Below are 21,698 nucleotides of genomic sequence, written 5' to 3'. Positions count from 1 at the left end.
GTCCAAGTTGGTCTATGCAGTGACTGTGCATCCTTTCACTGCTCTATGGTGTCCCCTGCTGTATGTGCCACAATCGACCAATCTGTTCTTCAGTCATTTCCAGCGTTTACAAACGCTGCTGTCCGGAGCAGTCTTGGGCTTATCTTTTTCACATTTGTGAGAATATCTCTGCGGTGCACACCCGCGAGTCGAAGGGGTAAATCCTTTAAGATTCACGCTTGCTGATAGGACTTTTCGAGACCCCTCAGCTTTGTGGAGAGTCCTTTCTCCTGGTCGGCTCCTTTTACTTGCCTGGGGCTGCTTCTCTCCTCTGGAGCTGCAGCCATTTTTCCCTGTGGCTGGGGCTGGGATTCCTGTGTTTGTGTGTGTCTGAGAGCCGGGGGAAGTCCCCGTTGAGAAAGGAACAGAACAAACAGAGGGTGGGAGGCTGGAAGCTGGGATGAAGGACACCTGGGGAGGTGTTCTTAGGGGACCTCAGAGGGAGCAATGTCTTTGTTTTACAGTTGCACGCCTGAAGAGCAGAGAGGGCAAGCCACTTCCCCAATGTCACAGAGCGAGGGCACAGAGACACCCCCTACTCTGTTCAGGATATATAGCGGCCAAGCAAACAAAGACCGCCTGCTCCAAGTGCGGAGCTTATTATTCTGGGAGTAATTATGATGCATTGCTAATTATATTTGCCTCTCAGATTGGAGCCGGGAGGAAGGGTGATACTAATTGGGGAGGGGTTGCCCCATGGGAAAGTCTCATGAGTCAGGGCTTTTTCTAAAGCTTCTATCTCCCTCTTCCCGATCCGTTTACCCACAATTAAACGGGGTACTCCCGAAATTACATAGGGTATTTCGGGGAGAGGTCGTCCAAGAGGAAGAATGAGAGCCCATTGTATCCAGGCTGGGTTGTCAATAAAGTTTCGTCGCCTTGGCAACCGCAGGCCTCTCTGGGCGGGGCACGGAGGTGCGCGCGCATTCACCCAGCCTGTCCTCCCTTGCTTTCTGTCTCTGGTGGCTGAAGATTTCACCAGAGTAAAAGAATAGGGTGGTCGCGACTTGTGGTGACAGGCGGAGGCTTCAGCCAATAGGAGCATGATCTTGTCCAAGGCAAACCAACCACACACAAGTCCTGGCCCGCCTTTCCACTTGGACCCGAATAACCTGACCCAAACCCGAGTTACGGCGCTTTCCGCCAATGACCGCGCCGACTAGGGCCCGTGGGTGGGGATACATCTCCATGGTAGCGTCGGAAGGACATCGGCGGGAACCAACCGCAGCTGTCGGCGGTGCTGAGAGGCAGCGAGGGCGTGGCGGGGTTTTGTGGGGGCAATTGATGGGGTTTTAGGGGGGATAGGCGGGGAGGCAAAGTGCAGTTCAGCCAATGGGAGAGATGAAAAAGCCGCCGCAATTGAGGAGTGGCGGCGGCGCTGGCCAATAGAAGGCCGTGATGGCCGTGGCGGGGCGGGCCCGGTGGGGCAGACGGGAGGCGCGGCGACCAAGACTGAGGATTGCTGGAAGAGGCAGTGGGAGGTAGTACCGGAGGCAGCGGCGCGGGCGCCTGAGGAGGAGAAGCGGGTGAGGGGCGGCGCGGGGCCCGACGTCTGAGCCCCCTCTCGGCCCCCGCCCCGCGCTGCCTTTGCTCCCGGTCGCCCCCAGCCCTGACTGTCCCCCGCCCATTCCGGCCCCTCGTGTCCTGGCGCCCAAGTCTCCCGGCCCCTCCGCGAGCGTCCTGTGGCTGTCGGCGCGCAGCCGTCCCTGTGCCTCCTCGCCAGGCCCTTCCTGCACCCTGTGCCTTCCCCGAGCCCCCTCACTCTCCAGGCCCTTCCCCTGCACGCTCACCGCAAACTCAGGTCACTGGAGCCCCGAACCTGCCCCAGACCCCTGTCTGCTTCCCCCAGTTCCTTCCTGGACCTTCTCTGCCTACCCACGGTCATGCTCGGGCTTCGGGCTCTGTCCTCCCAGCCTTCCCACGCTCCTCCTGGGATGCTCAGGACTTTGTCTGCCCCAGTGTTTCTCCAAGCCCCTAGGCTCCTCTCTACCTTCTCAAGATCCTCCCTGGACCCCCACGCCCTACTCCGCTTCCTCTCCCCGCACCCCAGTTCTCTCGACTGGCTTTCCTGGCGCCTCCTTGGATCCCCGCAGCTCCCTCTGTCCCCCCTTGCCCCTGCCCCAGCTCCCCTCCGCGCGGCCTATATTTGGTCTTTACCCACTTGCCCCTCTGCTTCCGCTCTTCCCAGCGCTCTCCCGCAGTGCGCCCTCCTCATTTACCCCCAGTCTGCCAGGCTTTGCCAGACCCATCTCAGCCGCTCAGCTCCCAATCTCTCTTCGGCTCCCCCTTCCTTGTTACCCCGCGCTGACTCTCCCTGAAGCCCCAGCAGGGCACCCACACCATGAATCCAGAACAAGGGTTAGGGGTCTTGTTTTGTTTCGTTTCGCTAATCCCCTTCTTTCTCCTCTTTTTATGGATTTGTCTTGCCTCCCCATACCGTTCCTTCTAACCGCCCCCCCCCCCGCCCCCGCTTTGTCCTTTGAGCCCTCCCTCCCCCGGAATCCTTGGAGAGGGAGCAGGTGCTGGGATCCCTCCTCCACTTCCCTCCCCAACCCCCCTCCCTGCTGCCTGGGGCTTCACCCAGGGCCTCATGACGACTCCCAGGGCTGCTGGGGAGGGCAGGTGGGGACTGTGGGTGGATGGAAGAGCAACCTGTGTGTTGGGGGAGTGGGGACCAGAGGTGGAGCCGAGCGTCTTGACTCCAGGCTCCCGCAGGGCTAAGACTTTGGGGTCATCCCAGACTCGCAGTCAATCATAATCAGCCTTCCCCTCGTGTGAGTGTGTGTTGGGGGCTTTGTGTCTGCACTCCAGAGCATGGGGAGAAAGAGAGACCAGGGGAGGGGGCTGGCACTTGTTTGGGGGGGGGGGCTTCTCCACTGCCAGAAGAACTTGTTGAATTTCACCTGCCCTGAGAGCGGCCAAGTGAGTGTTGCCTCTCTTCCCGACGTGTAGATGAGGAGGCTGAAGGGCCTGGCAGAGCCCCACACAGCTCCTAGGTGGCTCAGAGCAAGCACAGACCCTCCCCGCACCCAGCTGGAGGCAGCATGGTCTGGGGGGCACCATGGGGCCTGACAGAGTGACAGCCAGGGAACTGTGTGAGAACGACGATCTCGCCACCAGCCTGGTCCTGGACCCCTACCTGGGCTTCCGCACCCATAAGATGAACGTCAGGTGAGGCTGCCTGGGGGAGGGTGGACTGAGGGCTGGGATTCCTTCCCTTTGCCCCGCAGCCCCCCCTGTGGGTGGGGGCGGGGCCCGGGACGGCCCGGAGGGATAGGCCAAGGCCCTGGGACCCAGGCATGCCCTCTCCCCCAGCCCTGTGCCCCCCCTGCGGCGACAGCACCACCTGCGCTCAGCGCTGGAGGCTTTCCTGAGGCAGCGGGACCTGGAGGCTGCGTACCGGGCCCTGACGCTGGGAGGCTGGATGACCCACTACTTCCAGAGCCGGGGCCCGCGGCAGGAGGCTGCCCTCAAGACCCACGTGAGGGCGCCCTTCCCTTCCCCACTCACCCGCGTGTCCTCTCCCCTCACCTCGGAGCCCCTGGCACTGTGCCCCTCAGCGCAGCCCTCCGGGGCTCTCTGACTTCCTAGCTATTGATTGGGACCGTCTAAGACGGGGCTCAGAGAATTCTAGCAGAGGAGAGTTGGCGGGCCCTCTGAGATGGAGTCCAACCTCTTCATTTGACAGATGAAGAAACTGAGGCCCCAAGAGGGGAAGTGAGTTCCCCGGGGACCACACAGAGAGTCAGTGGCAGAACAGGACTAGAGCCCAGGAGAGAGAGAGGGCCAAGGAGGACCCTGCCCCCCACCTCACCCTGCCCACCCCCTCCCTCCCCCAGATCTATCGCTACCTCCGAGCCTTCCTGCCTGAAAGTGGCTTTACCATCCTGCCCTGTACCCGCTATTCCATGGAGAGAAACGGAGCCAAGATTGTGTCCACCCGAGCTTGGTAAGAGGACAGAACTGATGGGGGCTTCACGGCGCTGCTGGGAGAGACTTGAGAGACCTGTGTCCCTTCCAGGGGAGGAAGTGGAGGAGGAGAGCTGGCTAGTGTACCTGCCAAGAAGGAGGTGGGGTCTGGTCTGGAACACACAGCCCTGATGGGGGATGAGACACACCCCTCCCCCTGCCAAGGAGCCCCTGGGTTCGTGGGGCTGACTGCCCCAAAGATAAGACCTTGGGCCCCGGACTGTGCCATCCTTTCTTTACTTTGACCCAAGCCCTGGCACCGTAGCGGGTGCTCCTGGGAAGGTATGGGTCAGGACAGTGAGCTGGCCAGGCCATGATGGCGCTCATTGTAGACGAGTGGACCCGCAGATAGTGACCACAGAGCTTCAGGAGCCAGCCAAGGGATTTTGAGTGTTTGGGGGACCAGGCTTTAAGCTGGAGCCCAGAACATGAGCTGGAGAGGCTGGCGAAGAGGGACTGCCAATGGCTGCCCTGGTCCAGGCAGGAGACCAGGGCTGCCTGAGGCAAAAGGGAGTCCTGGAGAAGCCGAGAGGCAGGGAGAGGGTGCCCTCGTCGGCAGTGTCTGGATGACTTGCAGCAGCCGGGCAGGTGTAGCGATATTGGAGGCAGTCTGCACAGTCTTGGCAATGGTGGTCATGGCGGCGCGGCCTGGCTTCTTGGTAGGAAGAAGAACGAGAAGCTGGAGCTGCTGGTGGGTTGCATCGCCGAGCTGAGGGAGGCCGACGAGGGACTGCTGCGGGCTGGTGAGAACGACTTCAGCATCATGTACTCCACCCGTAAGCGCAGCGCGCAGCTGTGGCTGGGCCCCGCCGCCTTTATCAACCATGGTGCGTGGGGCGTGGTCTGGGGGGGAGTGGCCTGGGAGGGGTGAGGCTCCTCCTTGTGGCTCATTCACCGTCTCCTCTCTTCCCATGCCCCTGCCCTCTGCTGTCTCCAGACTGCAAACCCAACTGCAAGGTGAGACTTGGAACCCCGGGAGGAGTGGCCATGTGGGAAATGAGGGGAGGGCTTTCTGGTCAGTGAATAACCAGAAACTGTCCACGGTCTCCCTACCTGACAAATCCCGTTAGCACCCCCCCAGGTGGCGGTGTGCTAGTGGCTGATAGAGGAGGGAGGGAGGAAGGGGTTTTGGCTACAGTCACATTGGAACACGGGTTGCCATCTGCTGGAGGTATTCTTTGCTCTCTGAACTTCGGTGCTGCTGGCTGGGCCAGTTGTACGGGGGCGGAGCGTGTGGTGATAGGGAGTCAGAAAGTGACCCTGAGTCTGGGCCCTGGGCTTCATGGGGAGATGCTTCTGGGCCACACTGGTGCGGTCATGGTGGCAGGATCAGGGGGCTGAGTGGCAGGACCCTGCAGGTTCGTGCCCTCTCGGGGGAGGCCAGAGAGCCCTGGAGGAAGAGGACAGGGATCTCTGAGAGGCGTGGTTGGTGGCTGCCCCTGCTGTGGGGGAGCCCGGGGGAGAGGGAATGGAGAGGAGATAGTCTTGTGGGTGCTGCCTGCCGAGTGTGGGGCCTAGTCCTATGTCTGGGGGAGCCCCGAGGCGTGGCAGGGGGTCTGGGGCTCTACATTTTGAGCTAGACTTGAGTCCTGGCTCAGTCCGTCTGGGCACTGGTTTCTCAGATGGGAGACAGCAAGAACCTGCCTCCCAGCTGGTCTCGAAGGTCGGGTACACGGTGCACACTGATGTTTGTGGAACGTGTCTTTGTGATTAGGGAGACCTCCTGAGGTGCTTTTGGTGTGGCCTGTGCATAGACACTGAGCTGGACAGAAAACAAGGCAAGGCCCCGTGAGAGGCTCCATGCCGAGGCAGGCAACAGCCACCAGGGGCACGGGGGCAGGCAGTGAAGGAGGAGTAGGATTTTCCTGGGTGTTTTAGGAAAACGGGGACGTGTCGTTACCCTGGAGGGTCAGGAGGTGTGACAGGCAAGAGGACTCCAGGATGTTATGCTGCGTGAGCTCGGGTCTGCCCCGCGGGAGGCCCCGCTCAGTGCATCAGGGAGCTGGGCTTTTAGGTGTCCTGGCAGCTGGTGAGCTGGAGGCCCGGCAGGAAGGGGAGGGGCTGGAGGCAGGGTGGCCTTGGCGAGGCTGGTGTGTAACCTAGTTTGTAACTGAGCAAGAGGTGACCAGTGCTGGCTGCAGACAGGGTCTTAAGGATGGAGAAAGCTAGGACGCAAGACACCGTGCACTCCGGAGGCACTGGCCAGTTGGCCTGGGGTCAGGTGGGTGGCAAGGGCCACGCCCAGGCTTGTGTCAGTCTAGCATGGATGGATGGACGGATGGATGGATAGGTGGGCGGGAGTCACGCCTCTCCCCACCTCCCCAGCGGGCATCTCAGAGGAAGGAGCAGGCAGGTGGAGGCCGTGGGGCAGCAGCCAGGAAGAGGGAGGCGGCTGCAAGGGTGCAGGCTGGCAGGTAGTGGGTTACAGGGCCCGAGGGGCAAGGCTTGGCTATAGGAGGGCGAGGTCACACCACCCTGCCAGGGTGGGGTCAGATCATCCCCCTGTAGGAGGGGAGGAGATTGGGTGAGGGGGGCAGGCCCTGGGCAGGGTTGCCACCCCCCCCCCAGGGGCTCCTGGACCCTGCCCGCCACGGGGGAGGACCTTGGGGACCAGGGTGCCCAGGTGGGCCAGGGCGCTGAGCGGCCCGGCTCCCAGTTTGTGCCTGCAGACGGGAACGCAGCCTGCGTGAAGGTGCTCCGGGACATCGAGCCGGGGGACGAGGTGACCTGCTTCTATGGCGAAGGCTTTTTTGGTGAAAAGAATGAGCACTGTGAATGCTACACCTGCGAGAGGTGGGCATGGGGGTGCAGGTGGGAGGGCGGGAGGGAAGCGGATATTCTGTGAACCCAAAAATGCAACCTCAGGGCTGACATCCCTTAGGAAAGGGGAGGGGGCTTTCCGCCTGCGGCCCCGGGAGCCCTTGCCACCGCGGCCCCTGGACAAGTACCAGCTCCGGGAGACCAAGCGGAGGCTGCTGCAGAGGTTGGGCGGTGGCCGACTGAGCCCGAGGGCCTGTGCCCACCGGTTCCCTCTGCGCCAGGACCCATTCTGCGGTGAGCAAAAGCCAGGGACCCCATCCTGTCAGCCTCTCTCACCTGTTCCCGGGTCCTTGGGTCCTCAACCCTTGTCTGCCCTCTGTCCTGCTCCTGGGCGTCCCAGTGGGGTTGGGGGTGGTCTGAACAAAAGCTGTCCCACTTTCCGGAGGGCCTGCTCACAGGGTTATTCTTTCTCTCCTCTCCCCCACCTCCACAGCGGCCTGCCAGCCCCTGCGACCCCCGCCCTGCAGCACCAGCCCCGATGCCCCACCTCTCTGGCTCCAGTGGCTGCCACAGCCCCAGCTCTGGGTGCGTCCTCGGAGACGCCGTCGCCCCCAGCCCCGGCGGGCCCCCATGGTCCCCCTTCTCCGTACTGCTCGAGTCTCCCTGCACCGGTGGGGAGGCTGCAGCCCCCACTGCTGCCTGCAGGCAGAGGCTGCAGTGGCCCTGGACCAGGCCCCCCGTGCCCGCTGGACACCCCAGCAGGACTGGCGCTGGGCCCGGCGTTATGGGCTGCCTTACGTGTTGCGTGTCGATCTGAGCCGCGTGGTCCCAGCCCCACTTGCCACTCCCACCCCCACCCTCGCCCCTGCCAGGACCCCAGGCCCCGTCTCCATCCCCAAGCAGGCCCTTGCCTTTGTGCCCTTCTCCCCACCCAAGCGCCTGAGGCTGGTGGTCAGCCATGGCTCCATCGACCTGGATGTCAACAGTTAGGGGCTGTGTTGGCCTGGATAGGGCGCCCATCTTGTACCCCTAGCCCCGAGTGTTCGGGGGACTCACTGACCTCCAGAAGGAGCTCTTGGACCTCTAAGAGGGAGATGACCCTTGACCCCAGCACAGCTCTGACCTGGGGGGGGTTGCTTTGGACATCCCCAGGGATCGGACCCCTGACCCTTTGTGACTGCTGACCCCTGAGCCACCCCAACCCCAGCAGGGAGCCCTGGCCATTGCTGCCCTCCGCACCCCCAGCCCCAGCCTCAGGACTGAAGAAGCCAGTCCCTTTCCCGCCATCTTCTCCTGCCCAGGGAGCAAAGCCATAGGGAGTGGAGGCCACCCCTGGCATCTCCCCAGAAGCCCAGGCCTTGGGAGGAAGGGAACTGACTTGGGGGCTGGGGGCAGCAGTTTCCGCAGACTGCCCCGTGGAGGGGAGTGAGTGTGCTCTCAGCTCTGCGACTGTCTGAGGTGGGGGGTGGGGTGGGGGGACGTCCACATGTCCTCACCACCCTGCAGGTCTCAGGGAGGCCGGGTGTGACCTCATCTTTCTCATGGTGCTATCCCTGGTGCTACTGGGGTGTGGGGGCTCCCTCCCCCCACACTGGAATGGGGTATGTTGGGGGATTGGAAGCACTTGAACTTTTTATTTTATTAAAACCTTGTCATAAGCATAACCGTGGGACACCATTCGTTTCGATTCATGTTTGGAGGGGATGTCCATCAGAAGGGTGAGACCCTCGGCCTGGCTGAGGATGCCAGGCCCAGAGGAGGCTGCCAGGCCTTGGGCCCTGAAGGCTCTGGGAGCACGAAGGGGTGATGACTCTGAGGGCAGAGCTGCCGAGTCCAGAGGCACATCCCCCTCTAAACGGGGCTGAGGAAGAATGCTGCCAGACCACCCTCCCAGCAGGAGGGGGTTGTCCCCAGTTCTCCAGATGAGCCCACGGGTCCAGCAAGCAGGGTCAGACACCCCTCCCCCACCTCACCTATGCCCTCCTGGTTGGCCTGGCTTTGTGGGACCATGTGGATCTCAGGTGTCTTCAGATCCAGTTCAGTATCTTGAATTCCCCCGTTGTCTCTTAATTACAGAGGGAAATACAAACAGCTGACAATAGAGAGGGTCCCTGGCCTCACAGAGGGCAGGCCGCAGACTGCTGAGGCCGGGGGTGGGCTGCAGGCCCCCCATCTATGTCCTCCAAGGTGGCTGGCCTTGCAGAAATTCACCCTGGAGGTGGTGGAGGCCAGGCCATGTGACTGAGGTGGTGAGACCACAGGGAGACCCTGGTGGTTCAGGGCAGCTGTCTTTTTTTACTTTATAATGCATTTCATTTATATGCAACCTGTTTTGTGCTTTTCAGGGTGAGAAAATATCTTTCTTCCATGAAAATTCTATTGAACCATGTTAGTTTTCTCAGTGATGTTAAAAATAAGGACCGCCTTGCCTTGGCTGGTGTGGCTCAGTGAATAGTGTGCTGACGAGAATCAAAGGGTCGCTGGTTTGATTCCCAGTCAGAACACGTGCCTGGGTTGCTGGCCAGATCCCCAGTTTGGGGTGTGCAAGAGGCAGCTGATCAATATTTCTCTCACACATCAATGTTTCTTTCCCTGTCTTTCTCCTTCCCCCTCTAAAAATAAATAAATGTATTTTTTAAAATGAGCCCTGGCTGGTGTAGCTCAGTGGATTGACCACCAGCCTGTGACCCAGGGGGTCGCCAGTTCAATTCCTACTGAGGGCATACACCTGGGTTGCAGGCCAGATTCCCCAGTAGTGGTCATGCAAGAGGCAACCACACATTAATGTTCCTCTCCCTCTCTCCCTCCCTCTCCCTCTGTCTAAAAATAAATAAAATCTTAAAAGTGAGAGGGGCCTCCTGGTCAGCAAGCAGGGGAGGAGAATGAGGAGAGGTGGTCGAGGGGACAGTTGCTGAAGAACTTGTCCCTCTCAATAAGCTGAAGTTCAAGCTGTCACCATGGCGTCTAGACAAAGGCGACAACACAGAAGGCAGCCTTGGCCTGGAAGGGTAGGAGGCTCTCACGAGCCCCTGGAATCCTATGTTACAGGTAGTCACTGCAGATTCCCGTGCACGTTCTGGAAGGAGAGGGTGTAGAGCTTTCGCCCAACCCTCAAAAGTGGCTGGGACCTCAAAACCACAGGTTAGAAGCCACGCTTAGGGCCTCCCGCTGTGGCGAGGGGCTGCCACTGTGAGGGGCTCATTCTACAGTGAGGAGCAGCCTGCCTGGCCTCCACCCATTAGAGGCCAGTTGCATCCCCTCCATTGTGATAAAAATATCTCCGGACACTGCCCACTGTCCCGCTGTGGGCCACGGCCAGCTCCCAGTGGAGAAGCCCTGGGCCAGAATGAGAGGGTGACCGGAGGGAAGACCTCCAGGATGTTACAGCTGGCAGTGATCCTGGCCGCGTGCTTCCTGGTATATCTCCAGGATGGTGACAGTCCTACCAGGATTGCCCCCTTACGAACAGCGCCTGCCCAGGGTCCCACAGCTTGTATGTGGATGGCGCCCAAATGCAATCGGTGCCAGGAGTTTGCATCAAATCCCTTGAGCTGGCAGGACCTGGGGGCATCCAGGTGAAGCTAGGCTTGGCATCAGGAGCCCACCTTGGTGGCCCAAGTCCAGGGAAGGGTGGGGGTCAAAGTCATCGAGAACCCACCATACACGTGGAGACCGGAGCAAGGTCACCGAGGAAGGTGGCTGGGAGGCAAAGGCAAGAGGGAGCCAAAAGAAACAAAGTAATGACAGCGACAGGACAACCCAAGCCTGGACCCTGTGTCTCCTCTTGGAGGGCTCTCTGCCTGGCCTCCACCCACGCTCCACCCAAGGCTCTCTGACCCTTTTACACCTGTGCCTCGTCCAGGAGCTCCAGGACCTAGTTGATGGGGTCAGTCACCCTGGGGCTGCCATCTGGGTGACCCCTACTATCTAGTGCCGTATTGGGCACCAGAACTGGTCACATGGATGCTGAGTGCCTCAGATTGTTTGCATAGACAGAGACCCCACATACCCGGCGAGACTGGACACTCACAGCACCACCCTCTCCCCCACCCACCCCAGTGCCTGGGAAACCCATTTTACATGAATGGACCATGGGACACGGGCTTAGAAACTCCGACTGGGGTCACATGGCTGGTAAGCTGCAGAGCTAGGACTTGAACCCCCTCCCAGAGATCATCCAGGCTCTGGAGTCCTCAGGCTGGGAAAGGGGCAGACACCAGGAAGGCTGGAGCAGCGCCCACTGGGAACCAAGGGACAGCTAGCTGGTGGGTGGAAGAAGAGAGGGCGAGCAGGTGCCTGGGAGGTGCGAGGGTTTGTGGAACAAAGGGCAGAGGGCATCTGAGTGGGTTCATGGTTCCAACAGGGAAGCACCTGGAGGCACCAGCGTCTAGACTAAGAGGAAGGAGCTGGTTCTGAGGGAGGGAGGGATGGAGGGAGGTGGGGGATGGGCTCTGAGGGAGGGGGAGGAGGTGGGAAGGAGAGCAGAGATGCAGGGTAGGTGGGATGGGGAGCAAATTGCTTGCCCTTTTGTTTCCTCTGACCTGGGGGGCTGCTGGGGCGCAGAGGCTGATATTGGAGGCTCAGCATGTGGTAGGCAGAGCTGGCCAAGGAGCTGTGGAGGGGTGTTCAGAGCCAGAGACCAGGGCTGGGAGTTTGCAGTCATGTTGGTCCAGCCGGCTGGAGGCTAGGCTGGGGGCTGGGTGGGTCTGGCCCAGGTTCAGGTATCCATAAGACAGTGGTGGCCACAGGGAAAACAGGAGTGTAAAAATGCCCCCAAAGTGGCCAAGTGGTCGAGGGATGGTGGTGGGAGGATCCCCAGCCCAAGAAAGAAAGAAGGAAGAAGGCTGGGAGGGGCTGCTGGCCAACGGGGTGAAATGAGCTCTAGACAGGTGCTCTGGTGAGGTCAGCAGGCTGGCCATGGCTGCATAGGAGTCAGCCCTGTGCCTGGACGCTACCTGAGTGACCTCACCGAGTGCTCAGACACCGTCACCCCGTTCTGTGACTCAGAGCTGCCTGGCCTGTGGGGTATGGTACCACCGTTTGCTTCCTTCCTGTGGCAGTGCAGCAGCCTCTGTGTGGGGGGGCCTCCAGGGAGGACCCCTCCTGTAGTGTCCAGGTCTGCTTGGGCCAGGGCACACCTCGTGCCCTCCCTCTTCCCCTGCCTTTCAGAGGCAGGGTCCCAGAGAGGATCCTTGAGGGGCCGAGGCCTTGGGGTGGAGCCATCCTGGAGAGGGCACGTCTGGGTCATGCCCTGGGTGGGGTGGTGAGAACGCCCAGGGGACGAGGGGACCGGATGGAGCCTGCTGTCCCCTGAGTTCACCTAGCCTTTCCCACGGTCCCTCTGCGGGATCATGGGACTGCACTATCTGGTTTACAGCGAGAAAACTAAGGTGTATGTAGGTCAACAGGCTTGTGTCCAGGGTTACCCAGAAAGTTGTCATGATTCCTAACAGCTACCTTTGAACTCCAGGGTGGACCGGGTCTTCCTGAGACAGCCTCAGGCTGGGGGCCCAGGATGCCTGAGGAAGGAGACAGCTTTAGGCAGAAACAGTAGAATCCAACCCTGCCATGCCCAGAAAGCTGGTGGTCTGGAGCAGGACCACTCTCCTCTGTGCTGGGTCAAGGGTCACTTCTCAGCCTGGGGAGGTGGCTGGAGAGGTGATATTTTGAGGGCTGTCTGGAATCTCAGCATCGTTGTCTCAGAGCCTGGCTGAGGGTAGGCCCAGTGTCCAAAGAGGCGGGAGCAGAGAGTAATTCAGGCGGACCCCCTGAGTGTCCTGGAGCTCAGTCTGGAAGGGGTCTGCAGTGGGGGACTGGGGTGACATGTCCGGAGACAGGTCGTCCTGTTTCATTAAGAGAATGGAGAAGGGTGCTCCTGCCCGTGGGACAGAGGGCGGCTGTGAGGAAGGTTTGGCTCACCTGGCAGGACTGAGCTGTGCTGAGAGGGAAATGGAGTCACATGGGGCAGGGGAGTGATGGAGGGTGGCAGAGTCTAGAAAGGGTTCGGAGCAAGGGACCAAGGGATGGGGGTGTGGGGGTCAGTGCTGGGAGGTCCAAAAATGATCCCCATCAGGGTTTGGGGTGGGATGGACGGGGATGGACTGAGACAGAGGGGTAGAAAGCTTGGGAGGAGTTTGGGAGGCGGTCCAGGTAAGAGGAAGAGGATCCTGAGGAAGGATGATTCTGGTGACAGGTGGGTGTGGGGATTGAGAGGCAGGAGCACCCTGGAGCCATCCTGGTGAGCAAGCGTTGGCATCCAGAGAGCCCACGGCGACCCTGAGCTGGTGGCTGCTGCCTACGGGTGGGCGGGGAGGGGGGGGCGGGGCTGGCTTGCTCCTGCCCCAGGGGTCTGATAGAGCTCCTTCCATCCCAGCCCGGATGGAGCACAGTCCTCCAAGCCCCCCAACTCATCTTCAGAACTGCAGTGTTGGCTCCAGGGCACAGACACCGGGAGGACTCTCCCGAGCCCCCACGGCACACGGGGCAGACATTAAGAAGAAACAGAGGCAACAGCATAGCTTTATTCGGTGCTTAGAGACTGGCGGTGGGAAGCCGGGGCTAGGTGTCCGGGAGACGAGGAGATGGGGGCGCCTGGGGCTGGTCTCTCGGAGGAGCCGCGAGCTCAGACCGTCAGATTTTGCCCGGGAAGGTCCCCGACTTGATCTGCTCCGTCCAGCGCTCCACCTGAAGTAGGGCGGGAGGGAGGCGGGGACGCAGGCTCAGCTCGGCTGGACGCCCACCGTCCCCCGGGCCCTCCTGATCAGCGCACGCCCCGCGCCCTGCTCACCCAGCTGATGGGGCACAGCGAACGGTACACGTGGAAGAAATACTCGCAGGGTTGAGCGCTCTTCCCGCGGCGGTTCATCTTCTTCATGCAGCGGTGGTAGTCTGCGGAGCGAGACCCGGCGGTGATCGCCGCCGCACCTCACGCCCCGTCCCCGGCCAGGATCCGCCCCTCTCGACCGCACCCGCTTCTTTTCACTCCAGGGCAAGCCCGGCTTCTTTGTGGTCAGTCCCTACCGGTTCCAACGCAGGCCCTGCCCGCCCTGGTCCGCCCCACCCACTCCAGACCAGGCCCCGCCCCTGCCTGCCACACCCTGGCTCTCCTTTTCCCGCCCCTACACTACTTTGTCAAGTGCCCTCAGAGTAGGTCCCGCCTCTCCAAGATCCGGTCCCACCTCTTCCCTGCGAGACCCATGCTCTCCCACGTCCCGCCCCACCTCTCCAGAATAGGCCCCGCCCACTAACGAGCAATCTTCACCCCTCCGTGATAGGTCCCACTCCCTTCCTGGCCAAGTCCAACTCCCTCTCTACCTCACCCCTCCACAGCCTCGGTCCCGCCCACCCGAGGCCAGTCCCCGCCTTTCCCTGCACCGCCCCGCCCCTCCAGGAACAGATCCCCGCCCCCTCCACGCAAGGCCCCGCCCCATAGGGTATTCCCGCCCCTTCTACCGCGGCTCGCCCCGTCTCCCACCCCAACGGTCTCTGTTTCCAAGGAGGGCCCGGGCCCCTCTGAAGTTGGGGTGGGCCCCTTTCTGCCCCTCGCCTCACCCCGCTCCCCCTCCCCTGCCCCTGAGGGCTCACCCAAGAAGTTCTGGTAGCAGTTGCGGGTTTGGTTCTGGTTGGGGAAGCGCGGGTCGAAAGGTGGCGTGGGCCATGGCCCCTTGGAGGGCTTCTTGTCCACCATGCACTGAGTCAGCAGCTCCTGCGGGCAGGAGGGTCTCCGTGCCTGATCCCCACCCCGAAACCCAGCCCCAATCCCACCCTTCCTGTCCTCACTAGGCTGATGTCAGCGCGTCCCTGTGCTTGTGGCTCTGTCCGGGGTGCCCGTCGTTTCTGAGTCTCGAGGGTCTCAACGGAGGAAAATCACGACCCCTGGGCCTTATTGGCTGGGACTCTGGAAGGCCCAGCCAATGAGAGCCACTGCGCTGCAGAAAACGGTCCGGGAGGACCCTTCCTCCCCCCGCTCCCTCCCCCCTCCAGCCCCACGCCCCATCCCGGGCCCCCCCGTGCGCACACACAGGCACCCAGGCTCGACTTTTGCCGAGTCTCAGACTCAGGCTTTTAATTTCTGCAAAGCTGGGCCACCCCGCCGTTTCTCCCCAAGCCCGCCCTCCCACCCCCTAATATATAAATGTATAGATAGCTCTGGTCTCTACCCGACAGGGAGCTCCGCGCCCCCCCCGCCCCCCAACGCCTGGCCTGTTCAGCACCCTGCTTCCCACAGTGGAGGGGCATGGCGCCTGGAGCCTGCGGGGAAGAGCAAAGAGCACGAGTGGGGTTCCAGAGCCTGGATTCAGTGCCAGGTGTGAGGCAGGTCTGAGGGCGTCAGGGGCTACCCGGCCGCCCGCGCTGGGCTCCTCTTGTACACTTTAGCTAGTGACTGCGGTTCAGTCCCCGCATCTTGCTATTGAAGCCTGTGGGAACGGTGCTTGCTGGAGAGAGAGCAATGAGCGCTCAGTAAACACCTGTTGAACCGACTCCTTCCTGCTCCAGGAGCCGGCAAGCCCACCGCCTCCAGTCCTCCCCACCCCCGTGTCCCTCCCAGGTTTCTTGCCCTCTTTCTCCGCAAATATGAAGCCTGGCCCTGCATTCTTCACCCCAACATTCAAATGCACGAATCTCTCTTCCTCTTAAAACTCCTATTTTGACCATGTCCCATTACAGCAGCCTCTCCCCTTCCAGCAAACTCCTTGGACAGAGCGAGTCTTGGATTACCCTTCTCTTGTATCCGTGTATTGGAAAATACACATCACATAAAATTTGCCAGTGTGACCACTTTAAAGTGGCATTGTATTCACAATGTCCTGCAACCACCTCCTCTATCTACTGCCAGAGCATTTTCGTTACCCCCAAATAAAACCCCATACCGGTGAAGCAGTCCCTGTCCATCCCCCCATCCCTCCCAGCTTTTGGTAACCACTAACCTCCTTTCTGTGTCTATGGGTTTGCCTGTTCTAGACATTTGACACACGTGGGGTCATGCACTATATAGCTGGCATGTTTGCCTGGCTCCTTTCACAGAGTATCATGTTTTAAAGGGTTTTCAGCATGAGGAGTCTCTGCTTTCTGCACTCCCTAAGCCTGCCCCATGCAGGTCTTCCTCCCCGCCACGCGTCACCTTCTTGCTGATAACCCCAGAGGTCCTTTCTCCCCAAGTACCTGGGCCAAGGCGTGAAGATACTCAGTTTTTTCTTTGTCTTCTCCACCTTGTTCAGCAAGTCCCTCTTATTCTCAATTTCCATGAGTTTGGGCACAGGAACTTCCAAGGATGATCCCGTAGTGGCCAGGGGACATGGGCCTGGCATCCCCACGGTCTCCTGAGATTCTCTGTTGGGCTTTTGGGACACTCTGGCCTCCATCTTTGGGATGGAGTTCAGCAAGATGGGGGGCTGGACTTCCTCCCACCTCGTTGCGGGCAGAGGAATGGGGGCCTGGGATACTCTCTCTGTCTTCAGGCTGCTGGGGCCACGCTTAGAGCGGGGGGGCACTTTGAAAGACCGCCTCTGGTCTGAGAACAGCTTCTCCACCTCCCTGTCCACCACTGGTGTGCCCTCCAACACGGTAGCCTGGCCAGGGATGAGGGGCTCCAGGCCCACCATGGGCCTGGCAGACACCTGGGGGATCAAGAGCCAGGAAGGCAAACCAACCAGTTCTGGTCTCAAGGGCATCTTCTCGGAGTTGGCCAGGATCACCATCTTGGCAAAGGTGAGCTCCTTCACAGAGAAGGGCCTTCTGCGCTCCTGTGGGGCTCCCTCCTCGGCCAGCTCCTGGGTCTTAGCCCACGTCTGCTGCTGCCCCCTCAGCCTGGGCTTGAAGCCAGGCAAGTCCGGGGATTTCCCCTCCATTGTCCCGTGGACCTTATCCTCCACCTTGCCCTTGCCCTTGCCCTTCAAGCCATCCTGGGTGATCTCTTGGGCTTTGCTGATTACGAGCCCCTTGGTCTCCTTCTGGGTGGTATGGAAGGGCAGCTCCAGGGACATTTTCTGGGCCCACATCTCTGCAACCTGTGTCTCCTGGGTGCCCACCAGCACCAACGGCTCCATCTTCCCTTCTGGCTGGCTTCTCTCGAGCACATTCTCAACACGTCTTCCCCTCGAAGACGAGCCAAAATCGCCAGGGTCCGGCATCATCCGGTATCGGGCGGGTGGAGTCAGAGCCTTCGGGGATGGGCTAGATGGGAACAGAGATTGCTGTTTTGGAACAGGACAGGGCATGGCTTTTTGGGGGATCCCTGATACAAGTGGGTTCTTCCAAGACAGGGAAGGTATGGCTGGGGCCTTCTGGGTTATAGCCAGCACACATGAAGTCTTCCTGGATGAGCCAGGTATGGCTGGGGATTTCTGGGGAACAGGGGCTGGAACTGGGGTCTTCTGGGGAGCAGAAGGCCCAGCTGGGGACTTCCGAGATGAAGCAGGCACAGCTGAGACCTTCTGGGCGTGGTCAAGGATGGATGGCTCCTTCCAAGAGCTGGGAGGGACAGAGGGGGTTTTCTGGGAGGGTGGAGGCGTGGTCATCTTGTGCCTGGGGGCAGACGAGTAGGGGGCAGGCAGGTAGAAGCTGGGACAGTAGGAGTCCTGGCCGAGGGAGTCGGAGGACAAGGTGCTGGAATCCAGGTCCGACAGGTCTTGCATGTTCTGTCTAATATCCACGTGATCGTAGGAAACCAGCAAGGAAATACTGGGACTGTTCTCTGAGATACAATGTGAAGGGGTCTTCACTAAATGGCCAAGGACCACTGCTCCATCAGATTCTGAATGACCCTGGAGGAAGTGGAGGAAGATGAGGGACAGTGGAGGAAGGTGAGGGGAAGAATGGTCAGGGCCTGGGGGGCGCCTCTCAAACACAGACCAGGCCCCCAGCCCCTCCTGTCTCAGACCCAGGAGTCCAGACCCCCAGCCCCTCCTCCCTCAGACCTGGCAGTCTAGGCCCCCAGCCCCTCCTCCCTCAGACCCAGGGGTCTAGGCCCCCAGCCCCTTCTCCCTCAGACCCAGGAGCTGGGCTCAGGCCCCAGTGTATAGCCTGCCTTGGAAGAGGACAGCCTGTGGTTGACGGTTCTGGACACGATGCTGAAGATGGTCCGGATGGTGATGCTGGGCTTCCCTGGGCGGGAAGAAAGCAGCCTGAGCATGAAGGGGAGGGGCTGGGCTGTGGGGCTCATTCACAGAATCAGAGGGAGGGGTGTGCTCACCAGAAACTTGGATTTTGGTCTGAGAGCCGTGAAGGCCGAGCTCTGGGTGGGACCTGCAGGCACAGTGTGGTGGGACTTGGCTGGTGTCCCCACTCTTCTCCCAACCCCACCGGGGATATGGTCCCAAGCCTACTTTTTCTCTGTGGCTTTCTTCCTGGTACCAGGGTGCTCTGGCTGTGACCAGATGAGAGGCACGGAGTCACCCACAGCCTGGGACTTGAGTTTGCACCTGGGGGTCTGGCAGAAGGACGAGGAAGGCAGGGCCATCAGGAGCCACAGCCCCTTGGCCTTGGGCCCCTCACCCAGGGGCCTGCCGGGGTCTGCTCACCTTGGCCTTCCTCCGTTTCTGAGATGTCAGCATCTTGTAAGAAAAGCTGGGTTTAACAGTCATGGCTGAAAAGAGAGGGGAAGACCTGAGTCAGGGCCCCTGAGTCTGGGAAGGACACTGGGAGAGGAGACTGGTGGGAGGCTCTGCCAGGGGGCAGATGGAAGACTTAAGGACCCCAGTGCTGGAGGCCCCATCCACGTGTGGCAGAGGAGAAGCTGAGGTGCAGCAAACCCAGTGGGTTCCAGAGCCTGCTCACCTGATCGTCTGCAGTGGGACTGGTCCTGTGGATGGAGAAGAGACAGTCAGGAGGGGCAACCTCTTCCTGGCTTCCACATCTCCATGAGTACCCAGTCTAGGACTCCAGCCCCCAGTCCCTCCTCCCTCAGACCCAGGAGTCCAGGCCCCCAGCCCCATTCCTGGGGATCCTGGACTTCAGGTCCTTTGTCCTGGCTCCCTTTTGAATCTATAACCATCACTGCCCATTGGGGTCTGTGTGAGCATGCCCCCACCTGGAGGGTCCAGGTGGAGGCAGGAGGTGCCATCTGGGCCAGGTCCGAGAGGGGCGTTTTCAAGGTCCTTGGGGCCCAGAAGGTGGCGGGCTCTTGGAGCAGGTGGATGAGCCGGATCCAGCGGTCAAACAGAAATGCCACCTCGCTGTCGGGGGCGTTCAGCTCCAGGTAGTAGTAGCGGCCTGTGATCAAGCAAAGCTTCAGGCGCCAGGCAGACAGGTTGTGGACGTAGAGGTGGACCAGGTCCAGCGGGATCATCCTGGTGGAGGCAGGAGACGGGGGAGGTAGAGCAGGAGATGCAGGTGGGGGCGGCAGGGGATGGAGGGGTGCAGGCACCTGGTGAGGACGAGGTTGGAGCAGTCCCTGGCCTCAGAGGGCCGAGCAATGAGCAGGAGGTCTGGCAGCACCGGGCCGGGCAGGGAAGCGGCCACACCCATGGTCAAGTGGTTGCTTTTGTGGTGCACATACACGGGGGCCCCTCGGCTGGTCACCTGGGGGGCCAGGGAGAAGGGCTGGAACCACTCCTTCCTGTAATGTTTCAAGGCACCCCCAGACCAAGCCCCCACCCTCTGAGTCCCCAGTGGCCCCAACCCCGCCAGCCCCAGGGGTCTCACTCTGCCCCTCTCTGCCCCAGGGCACAGGGAGCTGGAAACCTGGATAAAGTTACTCTCGAACATGGGCAGCGGGCAGAGGGGCAGGTACTCGCCCTTCTGGAGGGTCTTCTGCAGCTGGCCCAGAATGGGGACCCACTGCGGGGGGCCTGGCAATGGGTCCAGGTGCCTGATGTTCCAAAGCCTGTTCATGGTGGCTACATAAAGGGGGGGTCACCCAGGGCATGGAGTCAGGGACCTGGCACCCTCCAGCCCACTGGCCCTGGCTTCAAGCTCAGCTTCCCCAGGGCTTGGCCATGGTCCTGCCAGGGGCAGTCTCCCTGGCCTGGGGGAGGAGCCTTCCGTGGAGGGGCCTTGTGACCTCATCAGATACACATGGAACTCTTCCTAGGAACTCTCCCGAGGGCCATGGGCTCCTTTCTTCTCTGGGGATGTGGCCTGGAGCCCTGAGGAGTGGGTGTGAACCAGAAGGTCCCCCTCTAGACTCAGACTGGCCCCCTGGGAAGGTCCCCCTCCAGACCCAGGGCCCCCTGGAAAAGTCCATCTGAGATGTTGCAAATGAATGGTTAAACAAACGGTTTCTGATTCTTCTTTTTTTTTAGATGTTATTTATTTAGAGAGAGGAAGGGAGGGAGAAAGAGAGGGAGAGAAACATCAGTGTGTGGTTGCTTCTCAAGCGCCACCTACTGGGGACCTGGCCCACAACCCAGGCCTGTGCCCTGACTGGGAATGGAACCAGCGACTCTTTGGTTCACAGGCCGGCGCTCAATCCATTGACCCACACTACCTGAGTTGGTTTTCTGACTCTTAAGAGAGAGTTCCAAATACAGCCACCACCCATGACTGACCCTTACACCTGAGTAAGAACCATACCCCCACGGAGCCTCAGTTTCCCCATATCAAATGCGTTTGTGTCCATGGTCACAGCTGCTGTCTGTTGAATTAGAAAGAAAGGAACACACCCTTGGCAATGAGCCGGACTTGTGGCAGAATCACAGCTGTCTCCCGAGCTGTGTGACCTTGAGCACCAGGCATCCTCTCAGCCTCAGTTCCCCTCATTTGTAAAATGGGGTATAGTGAGGATCCAGGGGATCATGTAAGTAAAACCCTACAACTTCAGGCACAGCCCAGAACAGGTGCTCAATGAACAGTCCTTCTTGTCCCATTCTGAGAGCTTTTTTTTTTGGCGGGGGTGGGGAAGGGACTGGTATTCGGTCATTTTAAAAATAGTGTTTATTATTTTTTAACAATGTGTCATGCAAAATACATGGTCACTTTTAGAAATTCTGGAGATTACAAGCACACATAATAAGTCACCAACAATACCACCCCACACCTTCTACCTGGAGGCAGTCGTTGTCAACATTTTGGTATAGTTCCTCCTAGGATTTTTTTTTAAACGTATATACAGAGAAACACAAAATGGGGGTCATGCTGTGGTTTGCAGCCTGCTCTTCCTGCGTCCAAAGCAGCCTCTGCAGCTCCCTCTAGGATGCACTCTGACTTCCCGAGCCATTCCCACGGGTGGACATCTAGGTTGTTTCCGACTTGCTGGTGTGAACTCTGCCACCGGGGACAAGCTTCCCCTTCCAGCTTTGCCCCAAATGAGCCCTGTTGGTCACTGGGTGACCTTCCAGAGTTTTCCATTCAATATTTATTGAATGCTTACAAAATGCCTAGCACCAGGTGAGGCCCAGACCCTGCCCCTCAGGGTTCAGGGTCCCTGAGGCCCTGGTGGCCTCCCCTCCATGGTCTTGGTCACTCGGGGTCCCTCCCTCTTCCTTGCCCAGGGGCCCTGATGTCCAGCCCCATGCCCTGAACCCCCATAGAAATAGCCTCTGAGTGGATGTGTATAACAAATTTAATTCCTCCTTCTCCATCTCACAAAAGGTTTCTCACGTTTTTATACAAAAACCCATGCCTCCTTCCCCCTCCCTCCCCACCCCAACACAAAAAGTAATAGTTTAATAAATAACATATGCTCCTGCTTAGGCCCGGAGGAGTGGGGGCCATGGAGACACTGTGGCCAGACTTCTCAGAGAGCCAAGAATCCGGGACCCCAGCCCCCTCCTGCCGGGGCCCCTGAGCCCACGTGCCTCCCGCCCACCTCCTGAAATAAATAAGTATAAATAAGGCACAGGTGTCCCTGCCCAGGTCTCCTAGGGGGACTATCTCTAACTAGGGGGAGATAATAGGGAGGGGGGGGTCCTCTGGCGGCCACGCCCCCAGTCCCAAAATAAATAAATAAATAAGGTCTGGCGGTGAAGGATGCGGCTGCTCCGGATGGCGGG

The 21,698-nt window shown here is 60.1% G+C and overlaps 3 protein-coding genes across 4 annotated transcripts; 1 reads left to right on the top strand and 2 right to left on the bottom strand.

Annotated features, from left to right (window-relative positions):
• The first annotated feature begins 1,447 nt into the window (after positions 1 to 1,447).
• KMT5C (lysine methyltransferase 5C) lies at positions 1,448 to 8,659 on the top strand. Of its 2 annotated transcripts, none has more exons than XM_045830275.1 (9): positions 1,448 to 1,520; positions 2,992 to 3,210; positions 3,355 to 3,520; positions 3,879 to 3,988; positions 4,672 to 4,835; positions 4,946 to 4,965; positions 6,665 to 6,801; positions 6,890 to 7,062; positions 7,262 to 8,659. In XM_045830275.1, exons 2-9 carry the CDS (start codon positions 3,101 to 3,103, stop codon positions 7,756 to 7,758), a joined length of 1,377 nt encoding a protein of 458 aa, XP_045686231.1. In that variant the 5' UTR covers positions 1,448 to 1,520; positions 2,992 to 3,100; the 3' UTR covers positions 7,759 to 8,659. The 2 variants fall into 2 exon arrangements, with proteins under 2 accessions (XP_045686231.1, XP_045686230.1); XM_045830274.1 differs by having other exon boundaries at positions 1,460 to 1,565; positions 7,262 to 8,658.
• Positions 8,660 to 13,280: 4,621 nt separating this feature from the next.
• On the bottom strand, positions 13,281 to 14,600 carry LOC123813397 (cytochrome c oxidase subunit 6B2). The gene is made up of 4 exons (XM_045830387.1): positions 14,548 to 14,600; positions 14,353 to 14,473; positions 13,556 to 13,656; positions 13,281 to 13,452 (listed from the first exon to the last, which is right to left on the bottom strand). The coding sequence occupies exons 2-4, from the start codon at positions 14,453 to 14,455 to the stop codon at positions 13,399 to 13,401; spliced, it is 258 nt and encodes an 85-aa protein (XP_045686343.1). The 5' UTR covers positions 14,456 to 14,473; positions 14,548 to 14,600; the 3' UTR covers positions 13,281 to 13,398.
• A 544-nt stretch (positions 14,601 to 15,144) lies between these two features.
• Positions 15,145 to 19,599, bottom strand: GARIN5B (golgi associated RAB2 interactor family member 5B). Its single transcript, XM_045830295.1, has 10 exons — positions 19,450 to 19,599; positions 19,133 to 19,287; positions 18,797 to 19,055; positions 18,544 to 18,568; positions 18,288 to 18,352; positions 18,093 to 18,196; positions 17,960 to 18,012; positions 17,759 to 17,871; positions 15,890 to 17,531; positions 15,145 to 15,203 (listed from the first exon to the last, which is right to left on the bottom strand). The coding sequence occupies exons 1-10, from the start codon at positions 19,597 to 19,599 to the stop codon at positions 15,145 to 15,147; spliced, it is 2,625 nt and encodes an 874-aa protein (XP_045686251.1).
• Positions 19,600 to 21,698: the final 2,099 nt, after the last annotated feature.

The sequence above is a fragment of the Phyllostomus hastatus genome, unplaced genomic scaffold (assembly GCF_019186645.2).
Source record: "Phyllostomus hastatus isolate PE091 unplaced genomic scaffold, TTU_PhHast_1.1 phas_contig_151, whole genome shotgun sequence".
NCBI classification, from domain to species: Eukaryota; Metazoa; Chordata; class Mammalia; order Chiroptera; family Phyllostomidae; genus Phyllostomus; species Phyllostomus hastatus.
The sequence above is the reverse complement of the archived record's forward strand: the minus strand, read 5'-3'. Positions and strand labels throughout refer to the sequence as shown.